Here is a 22779-nt window from a genome sequence, read left to right as displayed (position 1 = left end):
AGAGCCATCACTGCCCTGCAGCAGCGAGGGCAAGGCTGGGGCTGCTCTCTGGGGTCCCTCACAGGACCAGGCTCCTCCAGAACAATGCCTATGAAATTCCCGAGGGGAAAAGTGACTTCTGGTGGTTTTTTCCCCTCCCCGGAGCTGTGGGTCACTCACACCCCTCTGCTGGGGGTTGTGTGAGGTGCCCAAATAGCGTTTGGGCCTGCAAGGTTTGGCTCCCTCGACTTTCTTCCTTGCTGTTTTGTAAGTGCTCTCGTGTTTTAGTCTCTCCTGTTTGGGGCCAGGTTGTAGCAGGAGGAAGCAAATGGAACTTTTGCTGGTTAATTGTTGTACCCTCCATTTACAGCTGGAGCTGGGAAATATGCTGATCCATGCAAATGTCTGTGGGGTTAGTAGGAGTTTCATTATGTAGGAGGAGGTTTAAGAAACAAATTTTTCTCTCTTTCACAAGAAATGGACATATGTAAAAATTTTAATAAGATGAACAGTTCTGTAGTTTCTAGCAGGAAACGGTACTCTGCAAAATGTAGTTGGTAGCTGAATTTCACGTTAACCTTAGTGAGGGCTTGCACAGAAACACTTGTGTTTGAGTGGAAATGTTCCACTGAAATCGTTGGAAATTCATCCCTAAACCAAGGCGTGGAGGTTTTGCCTTCTCGTGTGGTGTGGAAGGTGAGATTCTCCAGGAGATTTGTTTAAATCCCCAGAGCAGAAGCTGTTTGGGCTGAGTTTCCCATCAGGGATTTCTGTGTGAAATGGGAAGCCGGGTGGGAAGCATATCCCAAAGCCTGGGGCTTGGGGCTCATGGCAGCCTGGCAGACCGAGGGCAGCGCTGCTCCTTGTGAGGGTGTTCTGGGTCACTAAAAGCAGGATGTTTTATGCCTCTGTGATGCAGACTGGTGCTCTCTGGGTGCTCCATTACTCCCCTGCAGTGCCAGGAGGAATCTGTAGTAAATAGAGGAGCAAATGTGCGATGTGAAAGTTCCGAGGAGCAAACGGAACCGGGTTCTGAGGGGCCGAGGAACAATTAGAGATGATGTGTCAACATGTTAATTGCTCTTCTAGCCCTCGAGTCTACCTTCCCTGGATAGATCATTTGCATTTATTTAAAGGAAAATCAGTCATGGAAATAACACTCTTCTATTTTTAAAGCTGGAATCTAAGAGAAATATTTCCAGGTTTCAGAGTGACCACTTTGCTTTGCTGCGGGAAGTTTTAGTGAGTGTTCCCAGGTCACTGTATCCCTTAGGACAGCTGAGGGCTTCCTGTGCCTGGTGCCAGTTCTGTATCCTGTCATCAGTCGTCTCCAGGGATGAGCAGTGATGGAGTGATCCATTCCATGGCTTGCCTGTCCAGCTGAGCTCCCGGTGCCTGCAGAGGTGGTTTGGGAGGCTCCCAGGTTTCCTGGGGCTCTCTGGGGTGTGCAGGGGTTGGGTCTGGCTCAGTCACCTTCGGGCTCAGGGAAGGGCTGTGTGAGAGCGGCTGGGAAGTGGGGAGTGAGGAAGTAATCCAGAACAGATGGGGGGCCAGCCAGAGCCATTGAAAAGGCTCTTTCTTCCCTGGGTTTGGTTTTCTCAGTGAAATTAGATAACTGTGACCTTTCTGCTCTTCTAAAGAACCAACCTTTTTTCTTTCTTGAGGTGAAGTACTAACAATGCTTTGTGAAATAGGTTTTGTTACCTCCAGAGTCCGAGTTGTGTGTAGAATCTGTGGTGTTCAGTCACATCAGCCCTGTGATTTGCCTTTGATACCTGCTAAAAGCCTTGTGTTCCTCATTTTCTCAGGAAGCTTCCCTGCACCATACTTCAGTTTCAGCAGCAGCTTTCAAAGCAGGGGGTAATTAGCTGCTTAGTTTATGTTAAAGTGGTTGTAAAAGAATACATAAATATGACAAATAAGGTTTTTTTAATACAGGTTAAAAAGTTAGGCGTTTATGGGGTAAATGTGTCCAGCATAAGATGTCGATAGCACAAGGGAATAAATCTGTTGCTCGCAGGCTCTGGTACCCAGCAGAGCCCTCTGGGCCGTGGCTGCTGTGTGGAAGCTCTCCCATCTGTGTTTCACTGTGCCCCTGGTGCCTGTGCTGCTGTCAGACACAGATGCCCGTGCTGGCAGTTCAGATCCAGCACAGCAGTGCTCGTGGTAGGAGCAGGGAAGGGTTATGGGAGGGCCATGCCTAGCAATGGAAGGGACAAGCACTTGTTCACACGGCGTTAGCATTTGTATCCTGAAGTTCCACATGTGGAAAACAGTCTTCCTAACGCACTGCCTTCAGTGGCTAGAACGTCTCTGGCTCTCATAAAGGCGTCCGGTGTTTAAGTACTCTGTAAATAATAAATGAAGAACTACAATTGAGTATCTTGCCAGAAATCTGTCCCTTTCTCATGGCTTTGATGGGAGCTGAAGGTCTTCAAATCTGAGGGTACCAATTTCAGAAGGATGTGTTTCACACAGGCCTGCCTTGCCAGCAGCAGCTCCTGCTGTAAATCAGTTCCTTGGGTTACTGCAACTGGAGGTGCTTGTGCCCCCAAACTATTTAAAGCTTTACAGTGCAAAATAAATCTCAGCATTCTGTTTGGAAACTGAAATACAGCTGCTGTGGATATCTCAGGAGGGCTATAGTGGTCTGGCTTTTTTCTCCCCTGTCTCAGTCATTGCAAGCTAAGCAGGCAGTTGTATTTGTGAGAATTTTTTTCCACATGTTCTCGGAGGCATCCTTCAAAGAGCGGACTTTTGTAGCGGTGGAGGTACAGGCAACGATCATCTTTGCAGCTGAAACAAAGGAGGTGTTCTGGCTGAAATGTCACTGCTTCTTAATTGAAGCCTGGGAGTAGATTGAGAGTCGGTAAGGCTTTTGTAAACCTGTGTGTAACCTGGTTGGGCTTTCCTCAGCAGGGTAATGATGTGTTGGCTCTGCTGTTACCGTTTCTCTGATCTTCAGCAGCCAGATGAGCAGAGCTGGGAGCTGTGTGTGGGGCATTAAAGCAGGCAGGGGCTGGAGCAGACAGCTGAAGAGGTGGTGCTTGGATGGGTGTCAGGAAGGCACAGCCTTAGGGTGAGCCTTGGGGGCAGGGGATGTGAGGTCTGTGCTGCTGCCAGGCTCAGAGTGACAGTCCCGTTTCACAGAGTGCCTCCGAGAGGAGGGATGAGAGGCTAAAGAGAGGAGATTGCTGGGACTTTGGCAGCCGTGCAGAAAATGGGAAGGAAGAGCTTAAGAACATGAATTAGAGCACGGCAACTGCTTTTGGAGCCAGCAGAGTGGGGAGGAAATGAGGGAAGTACACGAAATGTGGAAAGCTACATCTTTTGGGAAGGGTTAGGTGAAGGAATAGACTGATTGGGGAAATGGGACGGCAGAGGGAAGAAGGAGACTACGAAGATGCAGAAGCATGAGATTTGTGATGAGGGTGGCAGCAGCCATCAGTTTATTCAGGTGAAGGAAAGCTGCAGATGTGCCAGTCGTAGGGAAAATTCTGTAAGTAAATTGCTTTTGCTTCTTAATGGAAAAGTTACAGTATCTTGAGGAGAGTAAGCCCTGGTGTTTGGCCAATGTCTCACTTTTTCAGTCTCTTTCGAGGTTCGGAGGCTTTTTTACCTCACGATGCAGTTGCATTTTGTAACATCGGTGAAGTTTCCAGCTGTGCCCCCCGCGGGCAGGGTTGGTGCAGCAAAGAGAGCTCCCTGGAGCACAGACACGGGCACAGCTCCTGTGCGGGAGCGGCTACCGGGGCTGTGCTGGCCGATCCCTGCCCCGTGCCTGGGGATGCCCAGCCGGGTGAGGGTCGGGATGCCCTGCAGGCAGGCCGGGGTGTGCACAGCTGCCCTCCCGAGGCCGTGGAGCTCTGCCCTGGCTGCCACGTGTCTACCGTGGCCGTGTCACACGGGGCTCACCGTGTCCCTTGGGATACAGGGCTCGGAGCGCTGGGGAAAATTTGGGTTACTGAGGAGCGTCGTGAGCAACATCTCAGCAAAACAACCTGCCTTGGTACAGGCTGTACCCTCAGAGAGGCTGGCAATGTGCTTTGAGGGATGGCTGCACCTCTTCACGTCACCTGTGTTTTCTGAAACGCCTTCTGTCGTGGAACCAGTGTGCTGCGTCTCTGGTGTGGGGGGCTGTTGCTGTGCAGTCGGGGGACTCCGTTGCTTTGGCGTTTCCAGTTCCCTGGCCCTGGGCAGCTCTGGTGCCTGTGCAGCAGCACGTGAAGGGAGATTGCTGATGGCCCTGCAACGAAATGGATGTTGCAGCAAACGTGCCAGTGTGAGAGGGATGATGTGTGGGAGAGAGAAAGAGGCCGTGGTTATGAGGGCTGCTCCGTGACAAGGGGTTTTTTTGTTGCAAGGGAGAAAATAAATTGAAGGGAAATGAGAATATTTACTGAGTTGTTTAAACTAATGCTGATTAGTAACAATCCTTTCCTTCCAGCTTTTTTCTTGGGCGATGTCTTCTTTGTACGAGTGCCACTGTTTATGTTGTTACATAATCTGCTTTCTTGGTTTGATTTTTATGGCATCATTATCCACAGAAAATCCACTTTTTCTGGAAAATCCCTTCCTTCCCCACTTTATTGATGTGTTTATGAGCTCAGTGGTGTGACATCTGACAGCCTCCTCCGCTATCCTGTACCACGTCCGCACATTTCCCACTATGAGCAATGCATGACCGAGACCAGATAATGCAAAAGTAACGTAATGCTGTTTGTGTTTTAATAACCAAAAAGCACTGACTCTTTTTGAAAACTTAATTTGCTTCTCCTGCAGGCTAAATTAACAATGGGAACGTTTGAAGGCATGTTGTTTCTTCGGTGCTTTCTTAATCCAGGTCCCTGCAGGACTCGCATCCTTGTATTTGCACCCCGGGAAATTAACAGTTTTATTTGGGATCAAAGAGTAGTTCAGCTTCCCAGGCCTGTTTCTCGTGTGAATACAGCTGGGAATTTGTAAGATGTTGGTAGGGACCTACTTGATAGGAATAGGGACTGATGTGCTTTCTGGGAAAAACGGTGGAAAAAAAGCTTTTGTGGGTCAGCTTCTTGCTGTGGCAACACTACAACATTTTGGTTGGCTCATTGACTTGGAGGAGAATCACAGTTATATTTATATGTGTATATTCAGTGTACAAGTTGCAGGGCTGCACTCTGAGTTTCATTCTGTTGAGGAGTTTGTGGATGTGGAGTTCTGGTACAGAAGTTGTGACGTGTGCACTGTTTGCCTTTTTGAGAGGGGTGTGGTTGTATTTCAAGGTGGTTTGCAGGATGGGGCTGTGTTCAAATCTCCCAGCCTTTTCAGTGAAGCCAATTTCGAATTTTCAAACAAAAATTCCCTACAGCTCTTTGAAAATCTACACTCAGAATTTGCAAAAACTTGGTAAGCTACAGCTTGGATTTGATAGAGAATCTCTTGGGGCAGGGAAGGACTGGCCAGGGAAACTTGTTATTCAGGCTGTCTCCATCACACCAGTCCTTCTCCAGACCAAAATCAGACCTGTGCTGTGACACTTGCAAATAATTGTGAGGTTTGCCTTCATGGAGAAATGCCTCTCCTTCCAACACCCTGCTGGCTCTGCAGTGACTTAGCAAATCAGTACATTTATATAATTTTGATAGGTGGCTTCTTGCTGAGCTGTATTGTGCTCTTAAAAAATTCTGACTCATATGCCTTAACATCTCAGTACTTTTCTTGGCAGCCTTAAAAAATCATACATTGGACATGGTACTGGGCTTACAGTGCTGCTTTGTCCTTGAATGCTGCCCTGTAATTACTATGGCTTTAGCAGTGGGAGAGAAGCAGGAAATTGGCCCACGATGAAGATGCTCCTTTCTTTGGGAAGCTGTGGGCAGTCAGGGGCACTTGTGTCCTCATGGAGCAGTTTCTTGGCACAGCTGGGAACAGTGGCAGTTTCTCCTACCCTGCTGAGGTGCTGGTGCCTTGAAATGTGGAGCACAGTGGTGGAGGCTGAGAACACTCGGTTCAGCTCCCTGGAGGGGCTGGAGAGCAGGGCAGAGGGTGAGAGAGGACCGAGCCATGTTTGGCTGGGGATGTGGCAGCATTTGGTTCTAGAAAACCTTGCTCCTGCTTCTGGCTGCTGGCAGGGGAAGTTTTATAGGTCATGGCCCAGACTTTTTGAAGATCTCTCTGAAAGGCTCACAGTTTGGTCTCTGTAGGATGTGCTTTCTGTGACACATGTAGTGTGAGTTTTCTGCAGACTCCATCTTCTCTCAGGGGTTACTGTTCCAGCTGCTTTAAATGAGTCACCTAAAGTGTACTGCTGACAGTACTGGCTGGGGGCCTTTTATCTCCTTGCTTAGCAGGAGGTGACGTTTTCAGTCTCAGGAGTGGCAGACCGTGTCTTACTCTCTCCTGGTTCTGGGTTGTTTTCCAGAGAAGCAGCTGAAAAGACACTGAATTCAGTGCTGTCGTTCAGGTCTGGAATGTCATAATGGCTCCATCTTTGTGCTGCAGATATGTGAGGCAAGTCAGGTCATTTTGAGTCTGGAAACAGGGAAATAATCACTGCAGTCAGTGCTTTAGAGCATGTGTGTAGCAGATCAGGAGAAGCACATGGGGCTGTTTGCAGAGCTGGGCACGGCCCTTGGGGCAGCTCCTGGAGCGGCCATGCGAGGTGTGAGCTGGTGGTTGGAGCTTTAGTATTTGCTTTGTTGTTTGCACTGTAGTTCCTTCTCATCTTCTTTAATCTTTGCAAAGTGAGCTGTAGCCCCAAAACACTTGTTCCTTGGGTGATTCAGGGTAGGGGAAGGAGCAAATTTCTATCGGTAAATCCGTTTCTCTGTCTTAGATCCACCAATCCGCCGCCCCACTAACGCAGTCGGTGCCGGGCTGGTCAGTGCCTTGTCTCTAACAGCTTTAGCAGTAATTGGGCTTTCGTTCAAGAAAGAAGTAGATACACCAGGCTGAAGATGATTGGCTGCTCTCTTTTAACAGACAAGTCTGAGAAGGAAAACCCATTCGAATCCCCTTTCATTCTGGATTGGTGGATCTGAAGCCCAGAAACAAAGTTTCAGGTAAGATGTCACCCTGTACTATATCTTGCTGCTTCTGCTTAGACGAGTTTGTCCGCACAATCAGTCTCTTGCTTTAACTGCTTCATGTCCCCAGAGTGTTTGGACACAGGGAGTCAGCTGCTGAGCTTGCAGTCAGCAAGGGCACGTCCAGGAGTTACAGGAGGACTGTAGGGAATTGCTGGTCTGCTCTGAAGGACAGGCCTAGGAGCATGAGGTGAACTTCTGTGGAGCTGGAAAGCCGTGTGTAGGGGCACGGAGTGAGTGGCTGCCACATCCTGCCTCTGGAAGGGCAGAGCAGCCTCGCCAGGGACTGCACTGAGCTGCTCTGGGGAGTTCAGGGAGCTCTCAGGTAACTGCTCGGAGTTCTGATGGTTCATCACAAACGGAGAGAGTTTCTCTCGTTCTTCCTAGTACGAATTCCTGTAGCTTTTCCTGATGAAATGCCTTTTGGAATTCTGTTGTGGGCAGTGTCCCAAACCCTTTGAGGGATTTCAGTGGGAAGATCTGTCCCCAGGTGGTTTTGGAGTATCTGAGCCCAGTGTAAGGCAGGGCCTTAGGGAGGAGCCTTGAAGTGATAACGGGTTCATTTCAGAGTAGGGGAGAGTGGTTGTATTTTGAGTCACATTCATCTGGGATTTTGAGATGACTGTAAAGGGCTACAAAATGTTATCTTGGAGGTGGGTTTGGAGGGTACTTTTGTGCCTCAGGAAGGAAAACTGTGTCCCTGAGTGGGAGGAAAATGAAGTTCTACCAGTTCAGTGTATGTGGTGTGAACAGGAGAGCTGCACCTCTCCCAGTGCCCAGCTCTAGTGTCAGTTAGTGCTTTGATGAACTTGGCAGCTTATTTCCAAAGTCACTCCAAAGCAATGCACCTCAATTCAACACCAAGCCACTTGTGTGTTCTCTTTGGCAGGGAGTTGCTACAGCAACTGGTAAGGCCTCAGTCTTTAACCTCCTGTACCAGAGACTCTTGTAGGTGCCATTGGTTGTTTTAGCTCTGCGTTTGTTTTGCTGGTGTGGTATTTTGTGCAAAAGTTATATTTGAATTTAATTGATAAATACATGTATAATGAATGATTTGTGCACAGGGTGCTGTTGGTTTTTGGTTTGGTTTTTTGAGTAGTAGAATTTTATTTGGTTAGGGTGGAGAAGTGTTGGGCATGCTGTTTTAGTGTAATTCTCTAAAGTAAACCTGAGGGAAAACCTTAAGAAAATACTTATTAACCTTAGTCTGACACATTTCTTGCAGTCTCATCTGATACCAAATTGAATTTGTCCCATGCACCTATCAGACTCACTTTGGAGTTAAAACTGTAAAATAACATCTTCCTGTGGAATATTTGCTGTTCAGGGTGTGCCTTGTTCTAAAATGAGAAAACAGGGAGGCAGAAGTGAACTTGGCATCTTTTATGATGAAACCTGAAAAGAGGAAATAATTCAAAATACACTGAGGGGGGGAAAAAGAGGAAGCATAAATGTGTGCTCCTGCTGATCAAGATCCCCAGTGCTGTGATGTTTAATATTGCTTAACTTTTGGAAACATGAAACAGCAGCAGTAGAGCAGAGCAGGTGGATGGTTTTTTTTCTTGCCCGTGTTTTTAATCTTATACATTTCAGAAAGTACAACGTAAGGCAGCTCTCAGAACTGTGTCAGTATTTCTGTGCAGCCTCTGGTGCACAAACCCTGCCTGTGAATCCAGAGTTTTGTTATGTGAGAGCCTCAGGAGTGTGTGTAGTTGGGGGTTAATACTACTGTTAATTGTGTTAGGCCTCACCCTTAAAAACTTAATACAGAGAGAGTCTGAGACAACTTTTAACATGTTAGACAAGTTTCAGCCACGTTTTTCTATGTGTTTAACTCACTCCAAGTGTCTCCTGTCTGGGTTGGCAGTGCTGGGTCTCTTCTCCCCAGGTGTTCCGTGCTCAGAGCAGGGGTGCTGCTGTCTGGAGGTGTCTGTGAGCCCCCCGTTCCTGCTGCAGGAGAACTGGGGAAACCCTTGGCTTTTGAAATGGCCTTTTGAGTGTAACACAGGCTGTGGTAATGCAGAAGGGAGTATCACACTTGTGGGGTTTTGGAACTGTGGGAGGTGGGGTGTACATGAAGGAAGCAGGATTAATATAAATACTGTCTGTTTTGGAAAATTTAGGTGATTTCAGTTCATGTTCAGAGTGATTTACACGAACGAATTAGGATTTTCTCCCCAGCCCTTTGTACCTTCCTGAAAATGAGCTGCTGCATCTGAGGAGTCTTATCCTGCTGAATAAATTATGATGGACTGAGATGGTTATTATATTCAAGGAAAGCATTTTCTCTTCTCTCCACTGAACCCATATTCCTTTTGTAGCATTCATTTGGTGTAGCACACGTGTACTTTGGTCTCCAGGAGCAGAGTGGGACAGCGTTATCCATCACCCTGCTGTGAATTCAGTGTCCTATCTAGAGCAACGGTGTGGTAATGAGGAGAATTTCTCTCATCAGTTATTTTCCCTTTGTCTTGCTTAACATTTCCTGATTCCTCACTTAGTGCTTTTCCCCAAATGCAAGAGCTCACGTGCAGATCTTGAATGGCTGTTGGAAGGTTGTTGCATTGAGCCATTTTTATTGGGAATGGCAAATCATAAGTCCAAATTGGTTTTCCTAATGGCACCATGACTCAGTTATTGGTTTCCTACTTTTTTAGAATGATCTGATAATAAAGGAATAACCAGAAACATTTCACAAGTTAAAACGAGTTTGCCACTCTGTGGCTACTTATTTTTGAGAAAATCACTTTTGCATTTGTAGTTCATCAAAGGACAGAAATGCAAGAGTAAACTATATCTCAGACAGCTTTCTTGACTTGAAAATACAGTCCTCCTTAAAGTGAAGCAGGTCACTGGACTGCACATGTAAACTCCATGGATTTGGAAATACATTGTAAGGATGGTGCTCCAACAGCCTTCCAGTTTGGAACTTCAGGACGTGCCGTGAGGCTGCGTTTGGCCCTGGGAAAGGCAGTGCTGTGCTGGCACCAACTGCAGCAGAGCTGTACAGAGCATGTGAACAGCCTGCACCTCCAGGGGACAGCTGGGGCTTGGAGTGGCGCGGGAGGAGCACAAAGAGCTGCCCTGCAGCCCCTCTGCAGAGCTGCGGGTGGTGGAGCAGCGTGCAGAGCAGGGCCAGGTGTCACCGGGGCACTGCCCGTGCTCCCTGCATGTCCCACCGAGTATTCACACACACAGCACACTGACATTCCTGCTTTCCACCCCTCACATCCTCAGAGCACTCCTTCCCATGCCCGGTGAGTCACCACTGCTCTGCCTGGCACTGTTTGAATAAATCACTTACAGTGAAAGCACCAGGTAAGATCTGGATGATGTCCCAGCCTGCCAACCAGGATGGACTTTCAGCTGGCAACTGTGCCCTGCCGAGTGTAAAATAATACTGAAGGCCTTCAAACACTGTTACTGCTCTATGGTTTTTATGTCTTATGGTGGTTAATGCTGATTTTTGAGAAACTGAGATCTGAGCTTGATATTAAATTTGAGTTGGGAGCAGAAGGCTTTCCCAGGTGTTCAGACCACCCTCAAATCCAAGTGTTTTTCACAGCACCCCTTTGTGCAGCACTAAATGAGCCCCCAGCCGTGGAGAGGGGCTTAAGTAGCAGCAGTTACCCCATAAATTTGTCAATATGAATTGTTAATAATTGGAAATATAGAAGTATCAGTTCTGTTGGTCCAGGCCTAAATCAAAGTAGACTAAGCAATAAATCACCAATGTTGAGTAGCATGTGAGTTTCTTACAGCTAAAAACCTGAAAAAATTCATAATGAGGGTTCAAGGTATTTGATTGTACCTTTCTTACCAGTTCAGATATGAATTCATAGCCCCCTGGACATCCAGAGCACAACCTAACCTTGCTGAGGAACTGGTCTGCTGTCACAGGAAAGCTGGGAAAAGCATTTCAGACTTTAGGATTTATAAACTGGAAAGATTTGTTGGGTTCTGATGGTCAGTTTCTGTGTAAGAAAAAAGTTGCTGCAGGAGGAGTGAATTAATATAGTTAGCCATGCTTCCTGGAAAAAAACAGGGTAAATTAGCTCCTTCATTTGTTTTACTGCATTTTCCTTTGGAATTCCAAAATTCCTTGCCAATCTTTTTGGACTCTGTCTGGAAACTGTTTGTAAAAAAACAAGGATATTTTTACCTTAAGACCTGATTTTCCCAAGCTGTAAATTTGGATCCAATAAATTTGGATTCCTTAAATTATCTTGTATAAATTAAATGAATGCACGAAAACTTCTGAGGTCCTAACCTGGATCCTTCCTAAGAGCTGCAGCACAAGGCTGGGCTATGGCACTGCTGCAGCTCTTGATTCTGCCCCTGCAGTGTTGCCATCCCTGGGCAGCAAAGGGGTGCTGGTTCCTTCAGGAATGCCCTCTGTAGTCCAGAGGCATTTCTTGAGCAGTTTAATGGGCTTCAGAGGATAAACGAGGGATTTTCCTTGGTGAGGGATACAGAAGTGTGAGGATTTCTGTGGGGACATCACTCTAATAGCAGATGCACTGAACAGTGCTGTAACCTGGGAGAAGTGCAGAGGAAATGAAAACTTTGGATGGTTCAGGGCCTGAGAGGGGTTTTTTGATACCTTCATCCTAAAATGTTGGTTTGTTGGGTGAACGCTGCTTTGTGCTTTGCTATTAATATGAGAAATTCTTAGCATCCAAGATTTAAAGGAATTGAGGCATGTTCCTTTGTTACTGATACTACTGAGAATTTCCAGGTTTGAATGCAAATGCAGCATTTGCCTAGGCTGCTTAAATTTGAGATTTAAGGTGGAAACCTAAATCTTGAACTGTAATTCCAGGGGCTTTGTGTATAGAAGTAAAATCAATCATCTGCTAATGAAATTAGGGTGTGAGTCCTTCCAGGTGTGAGGCTTGGCAAAGGTCAGAGTGTGAGAGTTCCTCTGCTCTTGCCCCCGAGCTCAGAGCCCCTGTGTGCCCTGCAGGCAGGGCTTCAGGTGATCCCACAGCTCTCCAAACTGCCCTGAATGCAGCTGCAGCTCCCTGGGATCCTGAGGAAAGGCGAGGGAGAGTTCAGGCTCCTGCTGGGCAGGGTTGGGTCTGTAGTAACTGTTAAACTTTTATTCCTGACAGTCCCTGCGCAAGCAGGTCAAGCAATAACATGTCAGTGAACACACAAATATTTGCACGTTCCTGTTTGGTGTGAAGTGGGAGGCAATATTTAATTTGTAGTATTGTGCAATATGGTTTTATAAATCCTTTCAGTCAGGGTTTCATAATCCTGTGAAAAGGCTTTTGTGGGGCTTAAACTTGGCGTGGAAACGGCCTGGGTGTCTCATGGACTGTGAAGTAAAGTTACAGAAATGCTCTCAAGTGACCCATCTTGCTCCTAAGTATTTAAAATTCAGCTTATTTAGGTAAAGTAGTTCATAAAAGAAAAAGCAATCTAACAACCTAAACTAGTGAAAAATAGTAAAACTATTTAGCTTATAATGTATGGACACCTACAGGTGTAGATTCATTCAAACATTATACTTGGCTTTGAGCACCTGATCTGAACATCTTAGGAGACAAGTTTGCTGTGTTTTTTGATCAATGATTTTTATTAAGTCATGTGAGCAGAATGAAATTTTTTTTACCATACCTGTATGTTTAAATATGCAACGTTTTCTTTGGGCTTTAATAAATACCTGCAGTGATACCCTGAATTTTGATGGCTCAGTGTTGCAGAAACACCATACAGGTATTATGCCAAATGAGATTAAATAGTGAAACAGACTGGAAAGGAAGTTTCTTGAATTATGCACTCTGGTTTTGAAGCAACAGACCAATAAAAGGTCTGTATATTCAGTATCAGTGGATTTGAACACCCCATCTCTTTAAAAATATGAAAACTTTTTTTGGGGTGTCTTGCTGAAATGAAGGTGGTTTCCCTGTTGTCACTGGTTGACTCAGAAGAGCTCTGAGAATTAAATTTTGAAATTTTGTGTGAGGACGTGTCCAAGGAAATTACTGCAGAGTAATTACAGATACACTGGGTTAATTACTCTATGGCTAAATGCAAAATCACATTTCTCTAAACTTTAAATGAGAAACTTTCAGTAATACAAAACTGTGATTTATTTTGCTATTGAGGAAAGAACAATACAATACAGCATAAATATGTGCATTTTCCCCCTGTACCTGTGCCCTGTGTATGTACCCACTGTCTCCATGCCAAGTGCAGAGCACAGGATATCCCTTTGGAATCACCACCTTCCTGCTGCATAAGAGGAGAGAGAATTCCACTGTGTTTTGATGCTGGTCGTGGCCTATTCTTGCTTTAATTTCTCTCCTTAGCATGGAGATGAAAATATTACACATTCTTTTGTTTGTAAGACATGGAATAAAAGCAATTAGTTTTTAACCCCTTCAGGTGCTCTGAGCTCTCTCCCCCTCCTCCCTCCTGGCACAAAACTGCTTTCATCTCCAGTTATTCCACTGTCAGCTGTGAACTGTGTGGGGTTTGTTTTTTGAAGATCTGCTCTTTGCTATAACTAAATTAACTAAATAGAAAATAACTAAACTCTTTGTTATAACTAAATTGGAAGCCAGTGTGAAAATACTGGAAGCTCAGCCTGTGCCAAGGATTTGAGCTGGGTCTGTGCTTGATACTGAGGAGTTGAAGCCTTTCCCCCAGTGTTATCTGGTGTATGAGCTGCTCTGTCCTTAAAAGGAGCTGTGAAATAATACCCTGGAGCTGTAAAAGGTTTGGGGAATCTCTGCACAACATTTCTTCAGCTTCAGAAAAAAAACCAGCAAGGATTTCCAAACTTTTCCTAACTTTTCCTGGTAGTTCAGCTGGGGTGGTGGTGTGAGTAATAACTGAAGTCAGGGTATAATTTGGCTTTAGGATATCTTCAACTGAGAATTCCAGAGTTTTCCCCCAGTTTCTCAGGATACCATGCATCTTGACTAAACAGAACTTCGTCTTGCAGTTTGAACGTAGAGGTTGTTCCTGTCTAAAAATACCCCAGTTTTTTGGTTGTCAGTCCCAGTAGAGAGGCTGGAACCTCAGACACTGATGTTGGTTTTGCTGTTGGAATAAAGCACCACAAATAGTTTGGGAAAGCTGAGACAGTGGGGAGAGCCAAACCTTAATTCCCAAAGCTCCTCCACTTCCACTCTCAAGATTTGCCACCCTAATGGGAACCTCCTGCCCTTGTGTCTGGGGGGGATCTGTGAGGGGAACACCTGGTGCTGTTCCCTTTTTGGGGTGCACTCTGGGGACTTGTGTACAAACTGAGTCCTTAAAACATCCAGAGAGAGCAAAATAAGGCAGCAGCAACACTGCATTAAGATAGAGAACAACACATGTTTTTACAAAATAACAGTAAAGAGCCAAAAAACCGGGATTTTTTACACATGGTGATGTTTGTGGTTCTCTTGTCCAATTGCTGCATTCCCTGCAAAGAGCATTTAGCAATGGGTGCGTAGCTTTGATCCAGAGCTATTAATCTGGGTTAAGCAACAAAGATGCTCAGTAACCTGAAAAAGCAGCTGAAGTTGCTGTTGCTGAAGGACAGAGCCCCAGCGGCTGCACTGAGTGTCCCAGAGCTTCTGTCAGCACATTGGGGACCCCAACTGGAACAGCTCCCAGCCTGCTGGGCCTGAGTTAGGATGTTCAGCTGGGCACTCAACCCAGCAGGTTACGTGAGCTCAGGGCAGGGGGGTGACTGAGCTCAGGGCATGGGGAGGACTCAATGCTGCATAGGATCTTCAGTGGTTATTTTACCCTTGGCTGCCAGCCTGGTGACTGCTGTAGAGTAACATAGATAATACCCACGTTAACTTACTAATGAGTTGCCTGCCTTGAGTGATTTGTTGTGGCATCTAACTGCTTCTTCTCTTCCTTCCTTTTTGTCACCCTGCAGTGTTCTGTGCCAAGGTCTTTGTGGCTAGGCTGCTCCAACCTGGTAGAGAGCATGTGCGCACTGAGATGCCTGCAGAGCATGCCCAGTGTCAGATGTCTCCAGGTGCCTTTCTTCTTTCTTGTTGTAAATGTTATGCCTTATGCTTTGAACTTGTGTTAAACTCGCAGGACTCTGTTTAATCCAATTGTTAAGTCTGCTAAATGTTTGTTGTGCATCCTTTTTTCTGAAATCTTCTACTTAACTGCATTGGAGGAGTGACTCTTAAAGGTCTTTCTGTGCAGGAGGTGCTGGGGGGGGGTGAAGTTGTGTTTGATTGCCTGTTTACTGACGTTGTGATATAAGTAGCACATAGTTCTGCATGTTGCCTGCTACGTTTTGCTTTCTCGTTTAATTTAAAAAAATAACATAATGAGCTTTGCCTTTTCTCTTAAATTGCAATGAACTGACTAGCCTGTGATATTTGTGTGATTTCCTTTAGAAAGGAGAAACTTTTTATTTGCCTGGGTGCAGCCTGACACTGCTCTGGGCCCTGGGGTCCTTGGGTTGCCCTCTTAACTTAGTGCTGGAACTTGGAAGAAGTGAGGGGATGGGGGGTTATTCTGCATAGAAAACCACTAAACCCTAAGTTCTCTGTTGTTTTTGTGCTAGTGAGCTGTTGGAGCTGAGCCTGCATTAATTTATAGATGGGGAATTGCTACTGTTTCTTCACTGGTTTGGGAGGGATTCTAAATGATAAAAAAGGAGCTTTTGGTACCAGTTAACAAGTTTGAAGTCCCGGAGGATTTACCTGGGAAAGAAAATGTCCAATGTGTGTAGTAACTGTGTGGCACTTCCTCAGGTGTTTCTGAATGTCACATTTTATAACATAATAACATTGTTCAGTTGTTCAGTCTTTCATGTGTGCAAAGTGAGTACTTAAATTGCTTTTGTGAATGAAAACAAACAATTTTTGTTTGTCACTCCATTTGAGTTCAGCCACAGTCTTACCTTAGACAGCAACCAGTTATTTCAAAACCTCTCCTCCCACCTGCAAAATGTGACCAGCAAATTTCAGCTTCAGAATTAGAAATTCTTTCAAAATTTCTGTTAAATTAGAAAGTTTTCCTGTTTGAATGCTTTGTATTTCCCATTTTGAAATAGTATTCAAAGCAAGGAAAAAAACCCCCAAGATAAACACATAGAAGGATAATTCAAATTTATAGAAATTACTCTGTCTCATGGCCAAATAATGGTTATAGAAGGTGCCTATAGTTGTGCCAGGGCAAAGTCACTGAGGTTTGGTGTCTGTCTTGGAAATACTTGCAAGCTTATTCTAATGCAAAAATCTTCCTGCTCCCTTTTCCTGATACTCAGCATTGACCCCCTTCCTGGAAAAGTAAAATAAAGCTTTGTTTCAGTGGGAATTCTGAATTTCCTTTTCTCCCTGGATCTTCTCTGTCAGTGGCCAGAGGGTGTCTGGGGATGTTTTAGCAAGTGGTCATGGTTGGTTTTAAGCTGGGTAGTGGTGTTGGCAGTGTGGTGGGACGGCCAGGGATGGTTTCCAGGCTGGTTCCTGAGCCCTGCTGAGGGTGGGGGCTGCTGCCACCCTGCACTCTCTTGCTGAATTTGGTACCTCCTCCCTACCCGGCTTTGGAAGTTGTGGCTTCAGCTTAACTGTGTTCAGCGCTTTGAGAACTGTTTAGGACTTCTTAGTGCTGAGTCTGAGGACTTGGACTGTCCCCAGTTCCTTACAAATCAACTCCACTGGGTACATAAACTGTAAATTCAAAGGGGAAAGCTCTGCTTGGGCTGGGAGTTGATTAATTGATGTAGAATATGTTGCATTACAAACTTCTGTTGATAATATTGATTACAGGCTAAAATACAATCCAGTTTGTTGGTGAACGTGCTGCTTTATACACCAGGTTTTTGGAAACCTGTTATCACACAGATGTGGTGCCATATAATTAAAACCCAGAGCTAAGGCAGCTGTTTTGTCAGAATGTGTCACTTGGAAAGACTCCTCAAACCTGTCTTGTTTTCAGGAATCGGTACAGATCTGTCACGCTGAAGTGCCAGTTCATTTGTGTAAGGCTTTCCTGCTCCACGTGCCTGTGGGAATTGCACAATCCCAGAACATTTTTAGCAGCAGTTAGCAGGGTTAAGGAATTTCAGTGATAAAGTACATCACTGCAAGGGCACCACGGTGTTCAGGCAGGTGGGGTTGCTTTGAGGCTGTGGGAGCTCAGTGTGTGCAGAGAAACAGCTGTGTGTGTCCAGCCTGTTGCACGTGGGAGTGACTGAGGAGGATTTCAGCGGTGTTTTATTGTGTGCAGTGTGCTCTGGGGTTTGAGTCAGGTGGCTGAGGGCTCTTGGCTTGTTCAGCTGGAGAGGAGGAGGCTGAGGGGAGACCTCACCAGGGTCTGCAGCTCCATCTCTGCTCTGGGGGGACCAGGAACAGCCCCCAGGGAATGGCTGGAGCTGTGTCAGGGCAGGCTCAGGTTGGAGCTCAGGGAAAGGTTCTTCCCCCAGAGGGTGGTTGGCACTGAACAGGCTCCCCAGGGCAGTGGGCACAGCCCCAAGGCTGCCAGAGCTCCAGGAGGCTTTGGCTGATCCTCTGGGGCACAGGGGGTGACTCTTGGGGCTGGGCCTGTGCAGGGCCAGGGGTTGGACTGGATGATCCTTGGGGGTCCCTTCCAACTTGGAATATTCCATGAGTCTGTGAAGTATTGCTCCAAAATGAAGGCTTTTTCCTTTTTATTAGGGTCTGATTTATTTTGTAGAGCTGCAACCAGAAGAGGTTTTGAATCTTTTGGAACAGTCTGTGGAGATTTTTTTTTTTAGTTCTCCTTTTGAGTGTGTGACCTGGTGACAGCTGAATGGGAACTTGAAAGTGAAAGTGGCACCAGCTGCTTTTCCCCAGTTTTTATTTTTGGCACCATGGCTTGCTCTTCGTTGTTTCCTGAGCCCTAAACCCACATATATGTCAGATGGGGCATAGATAGATTTTGGTTCTGTAGCACACATTCATTTAGGGTAATGATGATTAATAGCAAGTGCAAGGAGGGAGATAGAGAAGCTCTTGGGTGATTCCCAGACCTTATCTGGGAGATGTATCTGTTATCTGTGTGGTGTATGTGTAGAGTAATTAGTGAACAGGCCAGAAAGAGGTGAGAACAGTCTTAAATCTGGAGCCTTGTAGAATCTCTTCAGGAAGCTTTTATTCAGTCTTGGTGCTTTTTCAACCATTTAGGCTCCAGGAGTCCTTTGGAACCCGTGTGAAAGGAGAAGGCAGAGATCAGGTTTGCTCTCCATGGTGTTGTTAATCATGAAACCTAACGAGGCTCTTCTGAAATCAGGCTGTAACACTGAGCAACCACCTCTGATGCCCATGGGTTGAAGGTGGTGTTCCATTTGTCCACAGATAGTCTTTGAGTTCAGTGCTTTTTTCTCATGTAGTCAAATACCTTCGTAATTCCTGCAGTTTTCTGGAAAATTATTTACTTTCTGCATTCTGTAAACTGTTAGTGAATGGAGAGACAGATAACTTATTAGAAGGTATTTATTCCTATTTGTGGTACTTGGAGTTTGCTCTGATCTATGCTGACTTGCAATGTAATTGGTATTATTTGGAAATAAAGTCCTTGGTCCCTATCACTTGTCCCTGTTGCATTCAGAAGCAGATATTAAATGCCAGTTCCTAATACTTGAAACTGTTATAGATTCCCAGGCCTTATTTTTAACTCCTTAATTATCTTTAATAATGCTGTTGTACCAAGGAGCTCCCCATTATGAACACATGGATTCCAATAGCTCCTGTTTTCATCTGCTCCAGCATGGATTTGACTGCAAAATCAAAACCATGCTGGCCTCTTATTTAGGTCTTTAGAGGGACTGGTTCTGTTACCAGTTGTGTAATGCAGCCCTGTGGGTGCAGCACCTTCCATGGCTTCGGCCTGGTGGAGCATTGCAGGGTTTTAAGCATCTTTACCACACTGATTTGGGAATAGCTCTGAGAGCTCTGGCAGGCATCATCCAGGGCTCTGGGCTCTGTAAGCAAACATCTGCAGTGTGAACTGGAGACTGATCAATCAGCAGCAGAAGATAAGAGCCCAGACATCACTTCGAATTATTGCATAGTGTAGGATGTGATGAAATAGTCCTTGGGAAATGAATTATTAGATAGTTGTAATGAACTTAACCTACTAACCAAGTATTGCCTCATCAGCTTTCTTCCCTGTTTCAGTTACACTTTTCCTTTACTTTTTTTAAAAAAAGATCATTTTATCTCTCTTCTTAAACTCTGCTTAGGTTTTTTCATGCTCATTTAGACCCTCACAGGGTCTTTGGGGTTCTTAGAAAAGGTTCTTTTCTACACCTTTCTTTCCATTTATTGTTCTTAAAATTTTCAGCTTAATTGCATGCAGTGCCCCGCACTTGCCCTCCCCACCCTCACAGGGAGGAATTCCTTCCCAATATCTATCATGAGTTTCCCTTCTTTCAGTTTAAACACAGAGACTTCCAGAAGGAAGTTTATCTTTCTATTTATTGATGATAGACTTTTGGATTAACTTGCTTAAGCTTCTGTTTGTTGTTCTTTACTAATTTGGAGCTTCTGTTGGTTGGTGTTTCTGTTCTGATACCAGAAGGAAATACAGCAATGGAAACTGGAGTTGGAAAAGTTTGTACTTGAAAGCCAAGAGTTTAACATCGTAACTTCATCATCCTTTTTTCACGGTGCAAATTCAAGCACAGACATGATGCAGTGTTCTTAAAATGCCAGCAAGTGCAGGACATGCATTTCTGCTCAAGCCTTTTCCTCTGGAGCATGAAATCCCAGATGGGAGACGAGGCCTGGCCTGTCACTCTGGAGCCTGCATCCCTTTGGAAATGTTCTTCTCTGCAGCTGTTAAAGGGAGTTGTCAGAACCAGGCAACTGCTTTGCTGCCTCTGTTAGGTTGGAAGGAATTTACAAATACCTCTTTGACATGTTTTCTGGTATTTTGCCTCAAAACAGTGGGACTGTTACTATTTCTTTCTGGAAACAGTCCAGCAGATCCATTAAAAAGAAATACGTATTTGGTTCCGTTTCTTTAAGGGGACAGAGTGTTCTCTCCAATATCTGAACTATCTGTGCTTGTCCCTTTATTTGTGTCTCTTCTTTCAGAGCCACAAAGCTTTCAGCCCAGCATTGCAGGAGCAATTAAAGCTCTGCCCGTGGTCAGCCTGCTGCTGGTTGGGGCAGGGGCATGACCTGGTGTCCCCACTCCTTAAAGCTGAGGTAAAAAAACTGGGATGGGCACTGGGGTGGGTCTCAGAACCAGGCACTGCTCTGCTGCAGCCCCTTCAGGAGATGAGCAATGCTGGGATTGCTTTTGCCAAGTGGGATTGGTTATCTGAAGGTAGGGTTGTGATAGACACTTCTCCGTCATCCTTTGTGTGTCTGAGTGCTCTCAGCTTTATGACTTCAGTTATTAACTCAGCCTGTTCATTCTTAGGGCAGGAAGAGAGTCCTGCTCTTTAGTGGGACAATTCCTGGTGTTTATTTTGAAGTAGAAGTGAGTGGTTACTCGCTGGAGTGAACTGCAACCCGTGAGCAAGGACTGATCCAGAACTGTGCTCAGTGCTTCCCTCAGCTGAGGAGAGGTGTGTCCCTGCTGTCCAGAGACCAGCAGATAGAGCAACTGTCTGTGAGTTTTGGTTCCTGATTTTGCTCAGATGTGACGTACACCAGTCCCTCGGCCCCTGCCACGCGAGTCCAGCTGCATTCCCCGTGGTCTGTGGTGAGAGCAGCCTGTGGAACCCCGTGACAGGTTGGGGTCACACCTGTGGTGGCCTCCCCAGCAGGGACTGTTTGAGAGCTGCCAACCCCCGACCTTCCTGCTGCTGGGCAAAGGGCTTGGCCGGTACAAACCACTTCATACACACGAGTGCTTTTTTGGGGCTTGCTTGTTCTCAGTGGTTTTTAGAGAGCACTGAGGATCATACACCTCATCCCTGAGCTGCACGTGGGCTTGACCAGAGGAGTGACCCCTCTCAGGAGCCCTGCTCTCTTTTAAAAGAGCTTTTCAAATCATTTCAACCATGCTGTTGGCTTCTGGGTAGTTCTCTCATCTTTGTCTTTTCCTCAGAAGTTGCAGCTAATCAGAAGTTAGTAATTGACTGAATCACGAGTCTTGATGATCGAGATTAGGAGGAAGTGGTGATATGACTCCCTCCTGAGATACGTCACTGAGCTGCTGCAGAAGGGACTTCTGAGCACAGAAAAAGTGGTGTGAGCTCAGAGACCTGGTCCTTATTCCCCTGAGGGACCTGCTAGCCTGCCTTTTGCTGGTGTTTCTCTTGTTCCACAGAGACATCTCAATCTATCCTCTCTCAGACTGGGAGGATGTGTCCCTGTGGAGACAAATACTCTGTGATGGATTCATGTAACCCCACGAGGTACCAGACCTTGTCTCGGCAAATGCAGAGCCCGCTGCTCAGAGCTGCAACAGGGAGTGTAATTTTGACATAAATTGTGTCCCTTAAAGCTTGACACAGTCCCACTAAGCTCGAGAGATTTCACAAGGAGTGGGCAGGAGCTGTTATTGCTGATGCCTCTTAGGAAGCATCAGCAGCAGGCTGTGTGTGAGTGCAGGGCTGTTGTCAGCCACAGCCTCATGTTCGTGCTTTCTCAGCCTCCTTTTGGAAAAGAGGATTTTTTTTTTACTCTCTGATCCTGTTACGGTGGAAAGCCATGTGCCGGGAAGTGTGCCTGCCTCCAGGAGTGCCCTGCTCCTGCTGGGAGGGGAGGAGGGAAATCTGGAGACAGGAGATGCCAGGCAGCGTGCTCTGGGGGTGTGTGACATTGTCCTCTCCCTTGCAGAGCTTTGGTGTCTCTTCCACAGAAGAATTTTCAAGGAAACAGAAACATGTAATCAGATATTCACAGCTCAGGTTAAAATGACATCTGGGCAGTGTCTTTGCTGGGCTCCTCCTGGGACACAGCCCTGCAGGAGGGGCTGTCCCTGGCCTGGTGATGTCAGTGTTAGTGATGGTCCCACTGGCAGGGAGGACATTCCCCTGCCCTGTGCAGGCTCCTGGGGGTTTAGCAGGTTGGCCATTCCCAGGTGTCCCTGGGCCTCCAGCACTGCCGTGCCACAGGTTGGTTTGCAGGCCCTCAAGGCTGTGGCATAGAAGAGTCTTCTCGTGGGTGGTTTGGTTCTTGTGATGCTTTGAAGTGGTGAGAGAATCCCCCCAAATGAGAGGAGGCCTCAGAGTGCAGGGCAGGACAGGTGGCTCCAAGCACAGCAGCAGGACTGAGCAAACATCACCAGTGCCCACCTGTCCAGGCTGGGGGAAGTGGCCCAGAGGAAGAAGGAACTGTCACCACAGCTCTTTGCCACTTGGCATAATATTGGAAAAATAGTTACATTTGCAAAGCCCCCCTAGGGAAGGGCATTGCTTGGTGCTGCAGAATGTTCTCCCAGCGCTTCCAGGGGGATTTTAGAGATACTTGAGAAGTTTGAGTTGACTTTGTTGCCATAGAGAAATAATCTAGGCTGTCTCCATCCCAGCCTTTTCACTTTGTAAGCACTGAGGTCTGGTCAGTGCCCTAGCACTGCTGGGGTCAGGAACTCTCAGCTGTTGAAGATCAACTCTTTGCCTTTTTAATTCTTTCATGGTTTTTGCATTCCTCAAGTTCACATGTGTTTTTTGATGCAATTATTAAGCCAGGCTTTAGGGATGATCCAAACTATGCTTCTAATCTGTGTTTTTCTGCATCTTTTTAGTATTATTTTTTTATAAATACACTGCTAAATATTTACTATAAGGTGTGCAAATGCAAACATATTGGCATGTCTTTCATGCTGTGACTGA

At 46.1% G+C, this 22779-nt stretch overlaps 1 protein-coding gene across 4 annotated transcripts in view; it reads left to right on the top strand.

The window, feature by feature from the left end:
- The window catches only part of FBXW11 (F-box and WD repeat domain containing 11), a 71614-nt gene that overhangs the window by 972 nt on the left and 47863 nt on the right, over positions 1-22779 (top strand). Inside the window, exons 2-3 of one of the 4 annotated variants that reach the window (XM_050312335.1) lie at positions 6943-7022; positions 14941-15042. The exons of 1 other annotated variant lie outside the window; for it this stretch is intronic. In XM_050312335.1, the coding sequence (XP_050168292.1) occupies positions 14992-15042 (51 nt within the window). In that variant the 5' untranslated portion in view covers positions 6943-7022; positions 14941-14991. The remainder of the gene's footprint in view (positions 1-6942; positions 7023-14940; positions 15043-22779) is intronic. 2 more of the 4 variants (XM_050312337.1, XM_050312334.1) reach the window with 2 other exon arrangements.

This window comes from Myiozetetes cayanensis, unplaced genomic scaffold, assembly GCF_022539395.1.
Source record: "Myiozetetes cayanensis isolate MyiCay16 unplaced genomic scaffold, myiCay2020 scf17, whole genome shotgun sequence".
Lineage (NCBI taxonomy): Eukaryota > Metazoa > Chordata > Aves > Passeriformes > Tyrannidae > Myiozetetes > Myiozetetes cayanensis.
This window is presented reverse-complemented; position numbering and strand designations above follow the sequence as displayed.